The sequence below is a fragment of the Centropristis striata genome, chromosome 15 (genome assembly GCF_030273125.1).
Source record: "Centropristis striata isolate RG_2023a ecotype Rhode Island chromosome 15, C.striata_1.0, whole genome shotgun sequence".
Lineage (NCBI taxonomy): Eukaryota > Metazoa > Chordata > Actinopteri > Perciformes > Serranidae > Centropristis > Centropristis striata.
Window position 1 is genome coordinate 35,130,682 of NC_081531.1, and position 19,678 is coordinate 35,150,359.

Below are 19,678 nucleotides of genomic sequence, written 5' to 3' on the forward strand. Positions count from 1 at the left end.
GCTATTTTTCTCTCATAACATGCCTTCTTTCGTGCAAGCTGTTCTCAGGTCAAATATTTATATGTGATTAAAATGCGATTAATTTCGATTAATTAATTTCAAAGCCTCTAATTAATTAGATTATTTTTTTAATCGAGTCCCTGCCCTAATATATATATATATATATATATATATATATATATATATATACATACATACATACATACATACATACAGTACAGGCCAAAAGTTTGGACACACCTTCTCATTCAATGTGTTTCCTTTATTTTCATGACTATTTACATTGTAAATTCACTGTGGCCTTGTATTTCATGCACTAGTCAGTTTTGATCTTTTGGGCTATTTTTCTCCCATAACATGTCTTCTTTCAGAATAGTGTAATGAAAACATCCAAAACAAACACAAAGTTGTATATTTTACTTCCTTTTGTAGATTTATCCTAAATTCACCGAGTTAGTATTCTATTACAGCATGAACTACTACAAGCAGAGTCTAAACCTGGTTGTCATTGGCATCGTTAAAAAGCTCCCACTCTCCTGCACAATATTATGTTTGACATGTTCTATTTTGTTGTTGCTATGAATTAAATTCAATATTTTTTCTATGAATATTCATTTTCCATGGAGAATCTTTTAAGGAGTTTTTTCTCATGCTCTGAGCCATAAATCTCAACTTCATTTATACTCGCGGTAAGTTAAACTTATTTTATTTCTAACTATATTCTGATGGATTGTCTATATATCATTCATACACTGATTTATATAACTTTTTGTCCCTAAAACATTACAAAAATGTTTTTGTTTTTGAGTGTACTTCCTGATAAAAGGAGATATACCAATTCCCTTCAGTAAAAAAAACTATTGACTATATTGACAAATGAAAATAATAACTTTGCATGTTGACACCCTATTAAAAAAAGGCCTGTCATTTTTTTCATGTTTTAGCCAAAATAAGACACAAAAAACTGGTGGCCAGCACCATGAGGAGATGATTTAGGCAAAAAAAAAAATGCCAAGGAGGATGACTATATTTAAATATAATATTTCAGAAATCTTGTAATGCAAAAAAATATTGTCTGAACTTAAATAACAAATGGGAAGGTTCATGGTGATATCTATAAGTTGAAAAAAAAAGTTTTGAAGGCTTTAACTTGTGGAGTAATTTCACAGTGTGGTATTAGTACTTTTACTCAAGTCAGGGATCTGAAGATGGGGCTTGAGTCTGCGGAAATCTCTGATCATGTCCTTAGTCTTTGAGGTGTTTAGTAGGAGATAGTTCTTGTCTTCAGTCACTGAAGGCTTTTATCAGATCAATATATTCAGATTCCTGTCCATTCCTGATACACGCCACAATAGCAGTGTCGTCTGAGTAATTCTGGATGTGGCAGGACTCAGAGTTGTATTTGAAGTCCGCTGTGAAAAGGAGTGGAGCCAGAACAGTGCCTTGTGGAGCCCCTGTGCTGCTCATTAATGTCCCAGAAACACAGTTCCCCAACCTGACATACTGTGGTCTTCCTGTCAGGTAACCTGTGATCCAGGAGATAAAGGAAAGATCCACTCCCATCTCTGGCAGCTTGTTTTTGAGGGTTGGATGGTGTTGAATGCGCTTGAAAAATCAAAGAACATGATTCAATGATTCATGATTCCCAATCGACACTACCACTGCAAAATCTGCTATTTTAAATATGTTTACAGTGCAGTAACTTAATATACAGTACAGGCCAAAAGTTTGGACACACCTTCTCATTCAATGCGTTTCCTTTATTTTCATGACTATTGACATTGTAAATTCATCAAAACTATTAATGAACACATGTGGAATTATGTACTTCACAAAAAAGTGTGAAATAACTGAAAACATGTCTTATATTCTAGTAAGCAAAGGGTGGTTACTTTGAGGAATCTAAAATACAAGACATGTTTTCAGTTATTTCACACTTTTTTTGTTAAGTACATAATTCCATATGTGTTCATTCATATTTTTTATGCCTTCAGTGAGAATCTACAATGTAAATAGTCATGAAAATAAAGAAAAACGCATTGAATGAGAAGGTGTGTCCAAACTTTTGGCCTGTACTGTATGTCATGCTCAACTACATGTATAACAGTATAAATAGGAATACAAGAGGTTTGAAATAAAATAAATAAATAAAAAATAAATATATAAAATAACCCACTTACTGTGAATTTTTTTTTCAGTGCAAGAACAACAGACCAACATTAATTGCAAGAAGTAATTTTGTGCAATTTTACACTGCACTTTTAAGATTTCCTGCTCAAATGCATGTAGTTGTACTGAGGGCCACTTCCAGTGAGGGTGCGGGCCGTATGCGGCCCCCGGGCCTCCAGTTGCCCATCCCTTAAATAGAATATTCGATACATTCTATTTCTACGACCGAAGTCTCGCGAGTTTACCCGAACATCCGTTACCTTGGAAACCAAACCAAACAACCACTGCTCTGAGTTCAGTTAGATCCACATTTTGAGGTTTTCTTTGATTTATTTAGTATTCTATGTAATTTTAAGCTTTTAATTCCGTAATGGGCAGCGATTACTACGAGACTCTGGAGATAAACAGAAATGCAGGAGACGCAGATATCAAACACGCGTAAGTTTTTTGTTTTTTTTTTTTTTTTACTTACTAACAAGCGTTAATTTTCAGACGGTAAAACTTGAAGCAACAGGTGTTTTTTTGCTTAGTTTCCCGTTTTTTCCTCTTTTATCTGAACCAGATATCGACGTCTTGCTTTAAAGTTTCATCCGTGCAGCACCAACAAGGAAACAGGGAGCAACGAGAAGTTCAGTCAGCTGGGTGAAGCCTTTGATGTGCTGAGCGACCGTGAGTGCCAAACATTAATTAACATAATTATTTTTTAAAGCAGCGGTTCCCAAACTTTTTCAGCCGTGCACCCCCTTCTATGTCCCAACCAGGTTGATGCACCCCCAATCCCCCACACCTTCAAAAAAAACAAAATGCAATAAGAGTTTTTATAGCCATATTAAAGGTGGAGGATGATGACAGGCTCAGGATCAGAGGCAGAAAGCAGATCAGTTGGGAAAATGTTATAATATTTTGAGCTGGGTTTAACAAAAATTGCAGCAAATTTAAATGAGCGTGGAGCTAAAACAACCCGTCATCATAACACAGGCTGGAAAAATGATACAAGAACAAGAAGATAACTTCTTCTACGCTTCATTATAAGATCAAAAACAACCAAAAAATAGACGCAAAAATGACCAAAGTTGACACAAAATTATCAAAATAGACACAAATTGACCAAAAATACATGTAGAAAATTACCAAACAACCAAAAAATAGATGCAAATATGACCAAAGATGACACAAAATTATCAAAATAGACACAAATTGACCAAAAATACATGTAGAAAATTACCAAACAACCAAAAATACATGCAAAAATGACCAAAGATGACACAAAATTATCAAAATAGACACAAATTGACCAAAAATACATGTAAAAATTACCAAACAACCAAAAAAATAGATGCAAAAATGACCAAAGATGACACAAAATTATCAAAATAGACACAAATTGACCAAAAATACATGTAGAAAATTACCAAACAACCAAAAAATAGATGCAAATATGACCAAAATAGATGCAAAAATGAACAAAAAATGACACAAAATTGAATAGCCTGTATTTATTAATTAATTAATTAATAACACATCTTTATTGTGTGGGGGGAAAAAAATGTAATTGTGTCATTATCAGACCGCCATTACATTTTTCATCTCGCGCACCCCCTAGCAGCAGCTCACGCACCCCCAGGGGTCCACGCACCACACTTTGGGAATCCCTGTTTTAAAGCAATTAAATAATGCTGGTCATTATCAAAAATACAGCATAGGTACACCATAACAAAGAGAGTTATTTTTCTCAGATATTTACAGTAGTAGTTTACAGGGTCAGTCACGTTTTTCTTCTACATAAAGTGCAAATGCCATAAAAAAAGTAACTTATAATTTACTTTTATTACAAATATTAACCATAAAATAATAGTTAAAATCTATAAATTAATTTATTCTTTTTCTTTTTTACAGTATGATTCAATTGCTTAATTGTCTTGAATGTTAAATTAAAGTAAAATCTATGTAAAAAAAAAAAAAATACAACAAAAAAATACACATCACTGCTTGTTTGCTGTTAGATTAAATTTAATTAAATTTTACGTTGACATTTTTTTAAAGAAAATTTGACAGCAAAAGTTGCCAAACACTGTCATATTAACGTGTATACTTAAATACAGATATTTACTGTATATTATACATATTTTTAAAGGAATGGTTGTTTACTATTATTTGGGGGTAAGTGTTTGACAACTTCTGTTGCCAGACGTTTAATATTTTTTTGACATTTTTTAAAAATGTATTTAGAGTGTAAGGCTGGGAATAAAAATTGGAATAATCAATAATAATAATACAAATCCTTTTTGTGTATAATCTTTTATAACGGTAATGGGTAAAGAGACCCTTGTCTGCACTTACACTTACACTTACAGGGCTAGAACTAATTATTATATATATATATATATATATATATATATATATATATATATATATATATATATATATATGCTATATATATTTATATATATATGCTATATGTATATGTATATATATATACTAATTTTATATATATATATACATATATATAAATATATATAGCTTATATATATAGCATAATAATAATGTCTTGTTTTGATAGTCCTGAATAAAATGAGATCTCATTGTGTGCTATATATATATATATATATCCACCCTTTACCAAAAGACCATTATTTGAGTTGTTCACTGCATAGAGACTGGCGGTGTGTGTCTCCTAACAATATTTATTTCTCTGACAGCTCGAAAGAAGGCAACCTATGACAAGTTTGGTGAGGAGGGTCTGAGAGGAGGCATCCCACTGGAGTTTGGCAGCGGAGGGGCTTGGTCATCTAAATATGTTTACCATGGCAACCCAGACAAAACATTCAGACAGTTCTTTGGAGGCGACAACCCGTTTGCAGGTGAGAAACACACACCATGCACACCTGTGCAAATGTCATACAAGTTAAATTAACTTCATTTCATATTTTTCCAGACTTCTTTGCAAATGATGCACCACTTCAGTTCTGTGGTCTGCAACCAGGAGATGTGAAGACAAAAGACTGTCACATAGAGAGAGACCTGCATTTATCACTGGATGATCTTTTTCACGGATGCACCAAAAAGATAAAGATTTCTCGCAGGGTGAGAGCAACTTAACTGAGTTTAATCTATCTATTTATTGATTGATTGTCTTTTAATGTCTTAGTCTGACTTTTGATAGAGCTTTATTTATTTATATAACTGTGTAATTATTTACTTTTTAGTGTAGTCTTTAATTAGGTTTTATAATAACTATTATTATTGTTATTATTATTTCATTATTACTATTATTTATTTATGTTATTTTTTATCTGTTTAAATATGTATTGTTTTGTATTGTTTTAGGTTATTTATATAATTTCATCTCTTTTTCCCTCTTGGTACAGGCTGCTGTCTCTGGTTTTTCTCCACTGTATATTGATGAGATTTAAGATAGCATTTCCTCGGTTCTTGCTTTTAATCCATTTTGAATGCTGTATTACCACAATTCATTATTAACCCTCTATGGTACGGTGTTGCCCTCAGGCAACATACCCATTTTTGGCTTATTACATTTCTACAATGCATGTTTTTGAGTGATGCGATACTTTAAAAAAGAGGGAAGAGTCTAGGGAACCAATAGCAATGCTTTAATGTTTCATATGACCTCCAGGAGGCCATATTGAAACCCTTTTTTGCAGACTTTTCCAAAGGAAAAAGCTTTGCCATTTCGCACCACAACAAAGCACTCAAAACATAATTTCCTGGCCCTTTTCCATCTGGAAAAATATATATTGCTACTCCAGACAAGAAACCGGTTTAAAAAAGTTCCTTTTATGTTGTTTTTAAATTTAAAATGTTTTGTATTGTACCCTGTTGAAGCTACTGAAAATTTTACACATGTCTATTAAATAAATAATGTTCAAATTGAAAAAAAAAAAACCTCTCTTTTTCACTTATGGTACAATGTTTCCTACGGGTAACAAACAAAAAAAAAAGGATTATAAAATTTCTTCAGACTATGTTCATTTAGTCTATTTTAAGACAAAAATCACTCCAAACATTTTTTTCCCTAACTGGCATCATAATGCGTACCATAGAGGGTTAAGTCATTTATTGCTTAGTTTGTGGGTGTGTGTGTGTGTGTGTGTGTGTTTGAGGAGGGGGCAGTGTTGCATTGTGTGCAGCCCTTTGTGTTACATTTCATTTGTATGGAAACTGCTATAAAATATAAAGTACAAGTGATTCATTCATTCATTTTTTTGCCTCATTTGTTGAACAGGTGATGAATGATGATGGATACACATCCAGTATCAAAGATAAGATCCTGACTATTGATGTGAAGCCTGGATGGAAAGAAGGCACAAGAGTCATTTTCCCCAAAGAGGGAGATCAGGTAAAATAACTAAACATCATCATGGGGTATTGAGATTTAAGACAGCTGTAGTTATGGTCATGTATAATACAAGTAACCATTGTCATTACTGTAAAAAGAATCTTATTACGTTATTACGGTGGCCTGGAAGTGCAAAGTGCAAAACACTTTTACAAATGGCAAAACAAATTTACATTTCAAAAAACAAATTTACATTTCAAAAAACAAATTTACATTTCAAAAAACAAATTTTCAAGTCCCGAAACACTTTTACAAATCAATTTTCAACCGGAAAAGGAATGTACCGGCTCCAGGGCTGAACCTGGATGGGCCAATCATCGGGAGCGACAACTCAAGGTTCTGTGCTTCTGTGGCATGAAGATATATTGATGGAGGATGGACGGCACTCGAGGGATGTTTTGCCCGTTTTGTGGCCAACATTTAGCTTTTCGTGTGGTCGCTCGTTCTTAAAAACTCTAAAGAGCGACCACACGAAAAGCAAAATCGAGTCATTTGGCCACAAAACGGGCAAAACATCCCTCCCAAAAGTGTTTTTTCATTTGTAAAAGTGTTTTGTCACTTGTAAATTTGTTTTCAGTGTTTGTAAAAGTGTTGTGGTAATGTATTTTTTTTTAATGATATGTAAAACTGTTTTCTCAAATGTAAATTTGTCTCAAGCTTTGTAAAAGTGTTTCACATTTTGTAAAAGTGTTTTGCACTTCCAGGCCACCGTACGTTATTGTTGTTCTACCTCTTTTTCTACTGACCAAGTTGCTGCGCCTGCTTGGTTAGCATAAGTTATTATGGTTGAGTTTCAGATGAGTCTTTTGGGGGTAAATACAAGGCTTTGGCCAGAGTCTGCACTGTTTCATTATTTCTTTTCCTTGTGAAGAATGTCACTAGATCGTGAGTGTTCTGGAGTTTGGGTTTGTGGCGCTGTCCCTGGTGCTGATTTATCCAACCCTCTTTGTTTGGTGTTTTTTGCTCAGATGTACACTGTAAAAACATTTTTTTTAAATCAAATCTTTAAAAAACGGTCAAAAGTCTTGTAGCAAAAGTTGCAAAGTTATTGTACAGATAATTCATCTCACATAGGATCAAGTTTGAGTGTATATGTTATTATTATTGATGAAACATTAAGCTATTTTTTTTTTTTAAATGTCCAATAATCTGCCCTAGTTTTGAAACAGTTAAAGATAGTAGAAAATAATTCTTTAATATGTACAAGTAAGTATATAATTAAATAAATCATAATCATAATTTTGGTTGATTTTCAAAGTGCATCAAACAATGCAAAAAAAAAAAAAAAAAAATCATGGTTATACTTTCCACCAGTAGATGGCCCCAGCTGACCTCTTTTAATGTACTCACACTTGCCTTTATGAATTAAAGCACACAGTCATGAGGGACTTATTCTCTCCTTTGCCTCTATTGTTCTGCTTGATGATTTGGTGAGTTTTGGTCAAAATGAGCTGTGTGCACACAGGTAAAGAGCCTGTCTCCATGGTAACCATCCTGCTGTGTTTCACCTTTAGGGACCAAACAGCATCCCTGCAGATATTGTGTTCATAGTGCGACAGAAGAGCCACCCTCTGTTTGTGAGACAACACAATGACCTGCTCTACAAGGTCCTGGTCACTCTGGAGATGGTGAGTTATGTTAATGAAAGCCATAATAACTATTTCATATAAGCTATACTTTGATTTTAAGTAGAATAAAGACTGAAGCTTTCCCACAGGCCTTGACTGGCTTCTCTGTGGACGTGGAGACACTAGATGGCAGACAGATCTGTATTCCCATCAATGACATTGTGCAGTAAGTGCTCTCTTATATTGTGGCCAAATACTAAATAACATTCATAAAACGTATTGCATTTGGTAATCATATCAATTTCACAGTTAAACTCAAGCTGAATGAATCATTTAAACATTAACCCTCTGAACCCAACCATGTTTTTTTTTTAATATCACCAAAATTACACCATTTATTGTAGAAAAAAACTGTAAAAACAGGCATTATCGTCAGAATTTCCTGTTGGAATTTCCTTTCCTTCAGTCCTTGAACGGATCATAAGCTTGAAATTATGATATTTGGTCAACTTAACTTTATTCTACATATCTAATTTTAAAACGCTGCTAAAGATGAACCTTTTGGAATAACTACATCCTGTTAAAAACGTAAAAATGTGTCCTCAGCAGCACTGTGAAGCCATGATTGATTCTGCTGAGACAAACGGTCATGTGACAAATATACAAATTATAAAATGATATTCCATTTAAAAAATAATGATTTATTAGATTGAACATACAGTCATTATAACTGTGTTATTTTGCACAAAAGACATTTTTGAGTTTGAGCTTATCTCCAGGATTGTGCTGATTCAGAGATAGATAGGGTGCAGAAACAGCTTGTTGGGGTTCAGAGGGTTGAAATGAAAGAACCTGGTCTCACAGGAATCCGTGAAATAGCCACGGATTCGCTTAACTCAAAATCCGTGAAATAGCCACGGAATCACTCAAATTTCCGTGAAACTGACACGGATTCCACTACAATGCAAGTTAATGACATATCCCGTGGCTATTCCATGGATATTTGTTCCTATTGGTTTGTTCCAAGTCACGTGACTTTCAAGGTCCCGGCGGTCAGAACAAAAAACATGGTGGACAGTTCTCTCATTTTTAGTGAAAAAATCAATATTTTGACTTAGTTTCTGCATAAAAATGGATTTTGATCACATTTCTAGCGAGAAATATATGTTTTATTTTCTAAATATACACTCAGTGAATGTACATAATCACTCAGTTTCATGGAAATTTGAGCGAATCCGTGGCTTTTTCACGGATTCCTGTGAGATCATGTTGAATGAAAACAAGGAGAGACGATCAGAAGCAATTCAGGCACTTTTTATGAACGGTAAAAACAGGGACATTTCTTAACTGATATGCTTCGTGTCTCTGCATCAATCACCATATTCCTGTCTCTGATTTGTTTGTCACATCAGCCCTGCGTACAGAAAGCTGGTGACTGGAGAGGGGATGCCAGAGTCCCAGGATCCTTCCCAGAGAGGAAACCTCATCCTCACTTTTGACGTCCAGTTTCCAGAGAAGCTCTCCGCAGAGAGCAAGCATCTGATCAAACAAGCTCTGGCGTTGAAATATTGATCACATTGTAATACAAGTAAAGACATTTGTAAAGGACAGAAGCCTTCTGACACACAATCATGTTTACAGTATAGATGTGCAGCTGTGGTTTGCTGCCATCATGGCTCGCTTCAGCTGCTCGTAAGTCACAAACATCACCACGTTCCAGGAGCCCAGGCGCAAGAAAGAAGGCATGAACCTGGAACCAACAAACAGAACAACATGATTGATTGCAATATGTTCATATTAACCCTATAAAGCCAATCGTATCATATTTGATACACAAGTTTTTGAGACCCATACATCATCAGTGTGATATTTTTTTCCTGAAAAACCTGATGTATACATGTGTTGAAGAAAAAAAAACTGAGCAACAAATTGCACAAAAATACAAGATATAGCTAAATTTATATGCAGGTTCCACTGGTGGATCAGTCATTGCTGCGTGAAAACTTCATATCAGCAGATGTATGATGTTGTGTTATATGGAAAAAAATATTTTGCATGTTTGAGGAAAATGTTAAAAGGAAGTAAAGTCTTAAAAGGTTAAAAATGTTGGGTTTTATATGTTTTTGTTAGTTCAAGAACAAACTGTGAGCAACAAATTGCACAAAAAGAACTGATGTATCAAATATGATAGAAATTAAAATCATATATGCCTATTGTTTTTACATTTTTTTTGTTAATTACCTGTCAGCAGGTTCAATAAACACTCCAGTTTAAAAAAAAAAGGAGAATTTTCTGGCAATTATTTAGTGGTTCAGGCTTTATAGGGTTAATAGCTGTTTTCACCCTCCCGCCTTCTCCCCTATAAATGTTTGATTTATATCCTCCTTAATCCTTTTAATTTTGCACATGCAGTGGATGTTTACCCCTTATAAAAGGCAAGTGGTCCCTCTTTGGTCATCATGGCAGCAGCACAATTAAGAACGCTGCTGTAGCGGCCGAGAGCAGCGTTCATATATCTTGTCTTGACCACATCAACTGGAGAGGCAATTACTGTTGTGCACAGCCCTGCACCGAACGCTGATACAAAGTGGCAGGGCAGGTTGTCTGTGAAGAGACGGCTGGGAGTTATTGCCCCGCAGAGACCAACACTGGGGTATTATGTGATAACTCTGTATTACATGCTTCTGCAGCCATTGTTTTCAACCTGGTCTCACAGAAATCCGTGAAATAGCCACAGATTTCGCTTAACTCAAAATCCGTGGAATAGCCACGGAATCGCTCAAATTTCCGTGAAACTGACACGGATTTCGCTACAATGCAAGTTAATGACAGTCATATCCCGTGGCTATTCCATGGATATTTGTTCCTATTGGTTTGTTCCAAGTCACGTGACTTTCAAGGTCCCGGCGGTCAGAACAAAAAACATGGCGGACAGTTCTCTCATTTTTAGTGAAAAAAATAATATTTTGACTTTGTTTCTGCATAAAAATGGATTTTGATCATATTTCTAGCGAGAAATATATGTTTTATTTTCTAAATATTCACTCAGTGAATGTACATAATCACTTTGTATGTTGGAATAGCCACGGGATATGACTGTCATTAACTTGCATTGTAGCAAAATCCGTGTCAGTTTCACGGAAATGTGAGCGATTCCGTGGCTATTCCACGGATTTTGAGTTAAGCGAAATCCGTGGCTATTTCACGGATTTCTGTGAGACCATGTTGATTGTTTTACCTGTTAGAGGAGTGGACTTTAGGAGTGTGTCCTTGATGAAGTCGTACGTCACCAGTTCAGTGCAGTTAACTATTGCATTTCGTGCAATGTTTGGAGCTGTACCTGCAGAATAGAAAAGATATGTCATGAGAAATGATCAGACATGCATCTTCTGAAATGTATGTTTTCTTTAAAAGGCTGCCAAAATTATAGCAATTATCATAAAAAGCAACTGTAAAAACAGGCATTATTGTCAAGATTTGAACTATCTGAATGTCTGAATTGATCACAAGTTACGAAACTGTCTGTTCGAAAAAGTAACCAAAACAAAGCTTAAAATTGTGATGTTTCTGTTAAAATCTCTTTATTCTACATGTCTCATTTAAAAGCAGCCAGAAATAAACAGTTTGTAATAACTAGGTCCTGTTAAAAACATTAAATTCTTCTCCTCAGCGACACTGTGAAACCATTTTTCCAATGTTCGTGACACTTGTGGGCACTTGGAAAAGTGTTATTTATAAAAATAAAAATCCATTTTAACCAAATTTAAAAGAAATCATTTAAAAAATTCAAAGAAATTCAACTTGCGTTCTTCTTTTTCTAAATGATGTATGACATCATAGCTGTTATTCTGCACTAAACAAATTTCTGAGTTGTTCACACATATAGCCATGATTGTGCTGATTCCATAGAGCTGCAGGATTTAAATATTTTGAATATTGTCATGAAATAAAAGACCACAGTGAGTTAAATGTAAAATGTAAAAAGAGCAAAAAACGCCCTGAAACGCCCTGAAACGCCCTCTTAAACCCAAGCTGCTGTACCTTTCCACAGACCATGGATGCCTTCTTCCTTAGCAATGGTCTTGTAAGCATCAATGGTGCTGCAGTAGCGTCTGGCGTGTCCGCTGGATCTGGCCTGCGCCTGGAAACGGACTTTCACCACATCTGTTGGCTGAGCAAAAGCAACCGCCATGGCTCCAGTGGTCGATCCTGCAAGCAGCCGACTGCCGATACCAACATCTGGACCGAAGGAGGAAGGTGTCAGGCCTTAGTGGTGCAGCACTCCCTTAACCCTTTATCAGGCAAAGAACTATATTTGGTAACTTCAGGTAATATTTTGAGAAAAAAGTTGCATTTAAGAGATTTAAAGTGGCAAATCTGTGCAAAAAAAGTTGCAGATTTACGGAAAAAAAGTGGGGAAAAAGCAACTTTTTTCTCCCTGATTCACCACTTTAAATCTCATAAATCTGCGCATTTTTTTCTCGTAGATTTGCCACTTTAATCTGGTTTCTCAAAATATTATTTTCGTATGTTTTTTTACACATTCCAGCAGTATGTAATATCCTCCAATATTCTCTAGGGTTGAAATTTGGAATTTGCAAGTATTTCAATGAGTGTCCTATTAAGGGTTAAAGTGGTGAATCTGGGAGAAAAAAGTTGCTTTTTCCCACTTTTTTCTCGTAAATCTGCAACTTTTTTCGCGCAGATTTGCCACTTTAAATCTCTTAAATCTGCGACTTTTTTTCTTGTAGATTTGCCACTTTAATCTAGTAAATTTGCAACTTTTTTCTTGAAATATTACCTGAAGTTACCAAATATAGTTCTTTGCCTGATAAAGAGTTAACTAGATAAACCATTAGAATACTCACGATCAGAGCCTTTTGTATAAAACTGTTTGACAGAGTCGTAGAGGCCGATGCGGACTGAGGCGAAGCTCATCTGCCTCTGGAGTCCTGCCACCAGGCCGCTGTAAAGACTCCTGGCTCCCTCGGTGCGCACCATGGTGGTGATGGTGCCAAACACTCCACGGAACTTCACTGCTTTCCCTTCTGCAGCTGAAGCTCTGACCTCTCCTTGGATCTGAGCAGGATAAAAGGTAATGATGTGGAACTTTTATATACAGTCAGTGGCGGACTCGAGGTTGAAAAAGCGCGCTAAAGTGCCCTCAAGAGTGGTGAAAATGAGAGAAAGTGCCTTATTGGCTGCCCTTTACAAATGAAAAAACGTATTGATTGCCCTCTAGTACAGTAGTTCTCAACCTTTTTGAGTTGCGACCCCCAATTTAACATGCATGTTGTCTGGGACCCCCGGTCACTGAACAGAATCTCACACGCACAGTTCAGATCACCCAAAAAAGAAACAAAATGACCAAAAAAAGGAAACAAAATGACCAAAAAAGACACAAAGTTACCAGAAAAGACCCAAAATGACCAAAAAAGACACAAAATTACCAAAAAAAGACACAAAATTACCAAAAAAAAGACACAAAATCACCCAAAAAAGAAACAAAATTACCAAAAAGACACAAAATGACTAAAAAACACACAAATTGACCACAAAATGATCTAAAAAAGACACAAAATGACCACAAGACTAAAACACATCATCACATGAACATTTTAACACAGTGCCAGAGACTCCTTGTAAAGTAATAACTTGCTACTTTGTGATTTGTCAGAAAAGACACAAAATTACCCAAAAAAGAATCAAACTGACCACAAAATTATCAAAAAAAGACACAAAACGACCAAAAACGAGATAAAATTAAGCAAAAAAAGACAGAAAATGGCCCAAAAAAAGACACAAATTGACCACAAAATGATCAAAAGACACAAAATGACCAGAAAAGACACAAAATGACCAAAAAAAGACACAAAATGACCAAAAAAAAGGAAACAAAATGACCAAAAAGACTAAAACACATGAACACTTTAACACAGTGGAGACAGAGCTGACTTCCAAAATGATTTGGCGACCCCCAGAAATCATCTTGCGACCCCAATTGGGGTCCCGACCCCAAGGTTGAGAATAGCTGCTCTAGAGATTCCGTATCACCCGACTGTGAATAATGTTATGTGAGATATTTGCTCTCATTTAGCTCTCAAAGTGCACAAAATAGATGCATTTTACTTAAAAATTTACACATTTTCTCCCGGGGGGCCATGCCCTCGGACCCCCCTAGATGGTTTGGTTTCATACTTTTAATTGTCAGTACCGTATCATTAATTACTTTGATCTGGATCTCCTTTTAACTTAATGCTAATATTTCATCATACATGATGCATCATAGCTTTTTGCGTGCTGGAGGGGCTCCATGTTGTGCAGAATGTGCCCTTTTGATTCTGCCACTGTATACAGTATATTCACATATTTGTACATGTCAGAATTTGATGGGAAATTCACTTTAATATTTGCAAAAAGGCGACTTGTTGTTTACCTGTAGCCTGACTTTGGCGGTGTCCAGGGGGAAGGTGAGCAGGTCAGCGATGCAGCCTGCAGTTCCTGCTCCGATGAACTTCACAGCTGCTGATGGAGGCACATCTGCCGGTCCAAATCCAACCATTTTCCAGAATTATTTCAGTCAATATAAGTATTGAACAGTCTCTTATTAATGTGAGCAGGACAAGAAGCTCCTCCAAAGTCTGAAAAACACATCCAATCCAAACGTTTAGTGAAAACAGCTCCAGCTGCTCATTTAACAAGAGGTTTTAATGAGGCTAAAGATAACTGCTTGGTACATTCTGTACGTAAGAATTGTCCCACATGCTTTTCAAACTAGAGAATGCAATTCATAAAAAAAAAAAACAGTAAAAAAAGTCTTGTAATCTCTAAGATGTAATTTAGAAGTTGAATGACATGTAGAATGTATGAAAGATTAAGATTTGAATGGTGTTTCTAGCTTAAAGCATGTAATAAATACATGAAAAAATGTCAAAAAAGTTACATTTTTGCCACAGGAATATGTGGAGTATTTTTAAAATTATGAAAGATATGAATACGAGAAATTCAGATGCACATGTCCTAAGGGAGCTAAATATTTTTGATTTGTTTTAATGAAGTTTCTACGAAAGAAAAATGTGGATAAACCAATCATTTATTTTATTTTACACATTATTTTTTAAGTCTTACATTTCTGTTATTAATTCTTACCTTTATTGGAGCTGGTTAGGACCGAAACATTAGAGATCAGGATTCTCTAAAGGTGTCCCTTTGGCTGAACTTGGTCCCAGCTATAAATTGGGTTTCTTGTTTTTCCATAGAATATTTTCCAGAAGCGATGAGCCTTAAAATCATACTCCAAATCCTGAAAAAAAGACACAAATAAGGTTGGAAAAAAAACAAAAGCAGGGGACCAGAAATAATGATAATAATAACAATAATGATATGCCAAGAAAAGGGTGAAATACTGTACCGTTATTTGATTTGTGGAAGTTAAAATGCCTCTCCAAGGGACAGAAGCCAAGTGAATGAGTGAATGGCCGTGGAGAACAGAGCCACCTCTTTAAATACTGCCGTGTCCTTGTTACATCATGGTCTGTGCGCTGCAGGGACCCCACCCCCACCTCATCTCGCCTGCTGGTCCAGTGGACGTCTATAAATCTGCCACGGTGACAAACAGCCTGTGGTTGTTTGTCCACTACTATCTGTGTTGGAATGTGTTTGCTTCTCCTTCCTTTTGACCTCACAATGAAGCTTTTTCTATGTTTCCTCGGTAGCAAAAATAACACAAGGGACATTAAAAAGCACAGTTATGATTGATCAGACACACTCAATATATTGAATATTTTGTGGGGGAAAAATTACTTCCTGAATTAGATATTCTACCTTGCTGAAACAAATTTAATTCAGCCAGTTATTTGCTTGAGTCTCTGCACATCTCGTTACGGTACACAAAGTACAGACTTGCAGATTAAATGCTGAGTCATGCTGAAAACACAAGAACACATACAACATCGCACACCAAATTAGATCCTGATGTTGGAGTCTTCACCATCGCACCACAGCCTTTTTATTCCCAACATGATCTGTTGTTCCTGCAATGTTGATTGGAAGGTTAAAAACCCCACCACAAATACACTACTGGTCAAAAGTTTTAGAACACACCAACTTTTCCAGAATTTAATCGAAAATTATGCAGTTTAATGTCTCAGTGTACTCTGGAATTAATGCACATTTGCAACATTTAAAATTCTTTATTGAGCATGATAGTGTTTTGAAAGTAAAAAAAAGATTCGAAATCACATTTTATGTTGGACTAAAGGACTAAAAAAAGACACAAAATGACCAAAAAATGACAAAAAATGACAAAAAAAAGACACAAAATGACTAAAAAAGACACAAAATGACCAAAAAAAGACACAAAATGACTTATAAAGACATTAAAATAATTAAAAAATGGACAAAATAGCCCAAGACTCCATAGAGTTAAGTTGTTAACCCATTTCTTGTTCCCTGAAAAAGGCCTACCGTACTTGTATAATTCTGAAATATACATTATTTTTCAGTTTTGGTTAAGCTTACCTTTTTTTATTTACCTCTGGCAGTTCACCACTTACCTTTGTACCCTTTCAAGCTGTTCATTTGACTTGAACTGCTTGAATTTCAATAAAAAACTGGAAAAATTGGGGTGTTCTAAAATTTTTGACCGGTAGTGTATACAGTTTGCATTATAACCCATAAGAACCCATGGTGACACCCGTGTAACAAACATGCTAAATCTTCTATTTTTTGTTACCAGGATAAGTTTAAAACCCATTTAACAATTCTAATCCGTTAATAGTTTGTCCTGTATTGCATTTAACTTGTTTTGACCATATTTCCTGAGCAAATTAAAGTCACAATTTTGATAAACAAAAAGACACATGGTTATTTGTATTTATTTATTATCGATTTATTATTATTATTATTATTATAATGCTACTTAAAAACAAATCTAAAAAAATAATTTGTTGTTAAACAGAACTAATAATGTCACAATTTTGATAGATGTTGTGGAGATGCAGAGAAAAAGGCAAATTTGTGTCTATTTTTTTTACATTTTAAAATACGAAATATTATAAACATAAATATTATAAACATAAATACTATAAGCGCCCAATGTAATGTTTATGTCACATCACAGATCTTTGACATTTAAGGATAGTGTTTTTGAAAACACATCAGAAATGGTCGCACTGCAAAAAAAAGAAAAGATGGGTGAACTCAAAATTTCAAGGCAACAAACTTCGATAAAATTTTAAGTTGGACAATTAAACTAAATATTTTAAGTTTTGTTTTTGAGTTTGCTCAACTCTGAATTTCTCTGGCACGATTGTAACGCCGCTATGAAATGTCAGCTAATGTTGCGACCACAATTTTGAGTTAGCATTGATACGCTAATGGCTTCTCTTGTAGCTGTAACAAGCAGCGCAGCTAGCATCAGTTAGCCGCTAGCGTCAGTTAGCCGCTAGCATCAGTTAGCCGCTAGCTTTCGCTAATGACCGAATTTCCCAACAAAGAAATAAGAGTTATCAGAACTATTGTCCCTTGTTGTGAACCCCAACTTAAAGATATAAGTAACAACAACTCAGCAACTTGTTTTTGAGCAGACAGCTGGCTTCCTTTGTTGTGCTAACTTACATTATTGCCCTAAATGTCAATAATTTATATTTCCAAGTTTTATCACTGTTTTAGGCCAAAAAATACAAGTTGGCTTTTTTGCAGTGCGTATATCCCCCATAACTTTCCTTTAAGGATTACTTGGTCTGGGTTCTTATGGGATAAGTTAAAGTTAAAGGGGGGGAAGGGAGTCATCTAATATTAAATATATGGAATCCAAATTGCAAATCGTTATAAATGAGTGGCTGGGTACAAGCTGTCCTTGTGTAGCAGGCAGGAGGTGTTGGGGAAGCTGCTTTGTTAAACTGCAGGCGGAAATGTAGTTTGGTTTACTAAAGCAGCTAAGGAAAAGAATTTCAAACTAATTTGTAAAAAAATAAATCGAAAATCTAATCTTGCATGAGATGGAAATTACACAAAAGATAATACAAAAAAGTAATGTCAGCAAAACAGTTCAACTCAATTGAGTTTTTCCTAAAACAGACATCTGCCCTCCAAAATGATAAATGAGTTCAGGTAGAGGTGTTGGTTAAAAATTGGAACTTTCAAGCATTCTTTAAATGATCATACACTGCAAAAAAGCCAACTTGTATTTTTTGGCCTAAAACAGTGATTTAAGTTGGTAAAACTTGGAAATATAAATTATTGACATTTAGGGCAATAATGTAAGTTAGCACAACAAAGGAAGCCAGTTGTCTGCTCAAAAACAAGTTGCTGAGTTGTTGTTACTTATATCTTTAAGTTGGGGTTCACAACAAGGGACAATAGTTCTGATAACTCTTATTTCTTTGTTGTGAAATTCGGTCATTAGCAAAAGCTAGCAGCTAACTGATGCTAGTGGCTAACTGATGCTAGCGGCGCTGCTTGTTACAGCTACAAGAGTAGCCATTAGCGTATCAATGCTAACTCAAAATTGTGGTCGCAACATTAGCTGACATTTCATAGCGGCCTTAAAATCATCGCATTGCAGAAGTTAGCAGAAGTAAGGATTAAAAGTTATTACAATGTTAAATTGTAAGTTAGTACAACTTACAGTTGAGTTGACAAAAATCTGAATTCAGAGTTGAGCAAACTCAAAAACAAAACTTAAAATATTTAGTTTAATTGTCCAACTTAAAATTTTATCGAAGTTTGTTGCATTGAAATTTTGAGTTCAACCAACTTTTCTTTTTTTGCAGTGTGTGTTACGAAAATCCAGGTTAGAAAAAGTAACCAAAACAAAGCTTGAAATGTATCACTTTATTCTACATGTCTCATTTAAAACGCTGCCAAAAATAAAACGGTTGGAATAACTAGATCCTGTTAAAAACATTAAATCTGCTCCTCATTGACACTGTGAAGCCATGATTGATTCTGCTGAGATCACATGACAAATATTCACTGAAAATCTGTTTACACAGAGCAGAGAGGAGAGGACAGGAGAGGTTGTAAAAATGCAAATAGTTCAATATGTATAGTGTGTGAAAACCGCACTTATTTTTCCAATATTCATAATGATTGTGTATAGTAAATTCCATTTTATTCCAATTTAAAAAAAAAAAAATGTATGTAAAATGATAAATTTGACTGTGTTTTTTTCTCTTTTCAGTATTCCAGGGTTGTCAGTCAAAAACAGTCAAAATCAAGACTAGACAAAGAAAAAAAGGGCACAATATTTATTAATTTTGAACATATAGTTTTTATGACTTATCGACCAGCAATAAATCTTACTATTCACAATGAGCAGCACGTTGACGTCCCTATAAAGGCCTGACCACATGCACAAACAATAGTAAACATTATAAGCCATAACACTGAAATCAACATAAGAAACATATAAATGGTCACTGTTTGGGTCAGTCTGTGTATTTTCCATCATGGAAAACCTACTTAACATAAAAAATAAGAAGAACATTATCTCACAGTCAACATGGTCTCACAGGAATCCGTGAAATAGCCACAGATTCGCTTAACTCAAAATCCGTGGAATAGCCACGGAATCACTCAA

At 35.1% G+C, this 19,678-nt stretch overlaps 2 protein-coding genes across 2 annotated transcripts; one reads left to right on the forward strand and one right to left on the reverse strand.

Annotated features, from left to right (window-relative positions):
- The first annotated feature begins 2,445 nt into the window (after window positions 1-2,445).
- dnajb13 (DnaJ heat shock protein family (Hsp40) member B13) lies at window positions 2,446-9,666 on the forward strand. The gene is made up of 8 exons (XM_059351522.1): window positions 2,446-2,607; window positions 2,732-2,838; window positions 4,869-5,030; window positions 5,105-5,253; window positions 6,413-6,526; window positions 8,041-8,154; window positions 8,244-8,320; window positions 9,507-9,666. Exons 1-8 carry the CDS (start codon window positions 2,540-2,542, stop codon window positions 9,664-9,666), a joined length of 951 nt encoding a protein of 316 aa, XP_059207505.1. The 5' UTR covers window positions 2,446-2,539.
- Window positions 9,667-9,729: 63 nt separating this feature from the next.
- On the reverse strand, window positions 9,730-15,692 carry ucp2 (uncoupling protein 2). Its single transcript, XM_059351528.1, has 8 exons — window positions 15,506-15,692; window positions 15,244-15,397; window positions 14,531-14,735; window positions 12,963-13,173; window positions 12,136-12,333; window positions 11,333-11,434; window positions 10,518-10,698; window positions 9,730-9,844 (listed from the first exon to the last, which is right to left on the reverse strand). Exons 3-8 carry the CDS (start codon window positions 14,654-14,656, stop codon window positions 9,730-9,732), a joined length of 933 nt encoding a protein of 310 aa, XP_059207511.1. The 5' UTR covers window positions 14,657-14,735; window positions 15,244-15,397; window positions 15,506-15,692.
- Window positions 15,693-19,678: the final 3,986 nt, after the last annotated feature.

Bases quoted from the DNA above. Each gene is read 5' to 3' on its own strand.
- dnajb13 (XM_059351522.1), top strand. From the start codon at position 2,540: ATGGGCAGCGATTACTACGAGACTCTGGAGATAAACAGAAATGCAGGA. The intron at 2,608-2,731 runs GTAAGTTTTTTG...TATCTGAACCAG, and splicing joins GACGCAGATATCAAACACGC to ATATCGACGTCTTGCTTTAA. The intron at 5,254-6,412 runs GTGAGAGCAACT...TTTGTTGAACAG, and splicing joins AGATAAAGATTTCTCGCAGG to GTGATGAATGATGATGGATA.
- ucp2 (XM_059351528.1), bottom strand. From the start codon at position 14,656: ATGGTTGGATTTGGACCGGCAGATGTGCCTCCATCAGCAGCTGTGAAG. The intron at 13,174-14,530 runs GTAAACAACAAG...TATCCTGCTCAG, and splicing joins CCGCCAAAGTCAGGCTACAG to ATCCAAGGAGAGGTCAGAGC. The intron at 11,435-12,135 runs GTACAGCAGCTT...TCTATTCTGCAG, and splicing joins CATCCATGGTCTGTGGAAAG to GTACAGCTCCAAACATTGCA.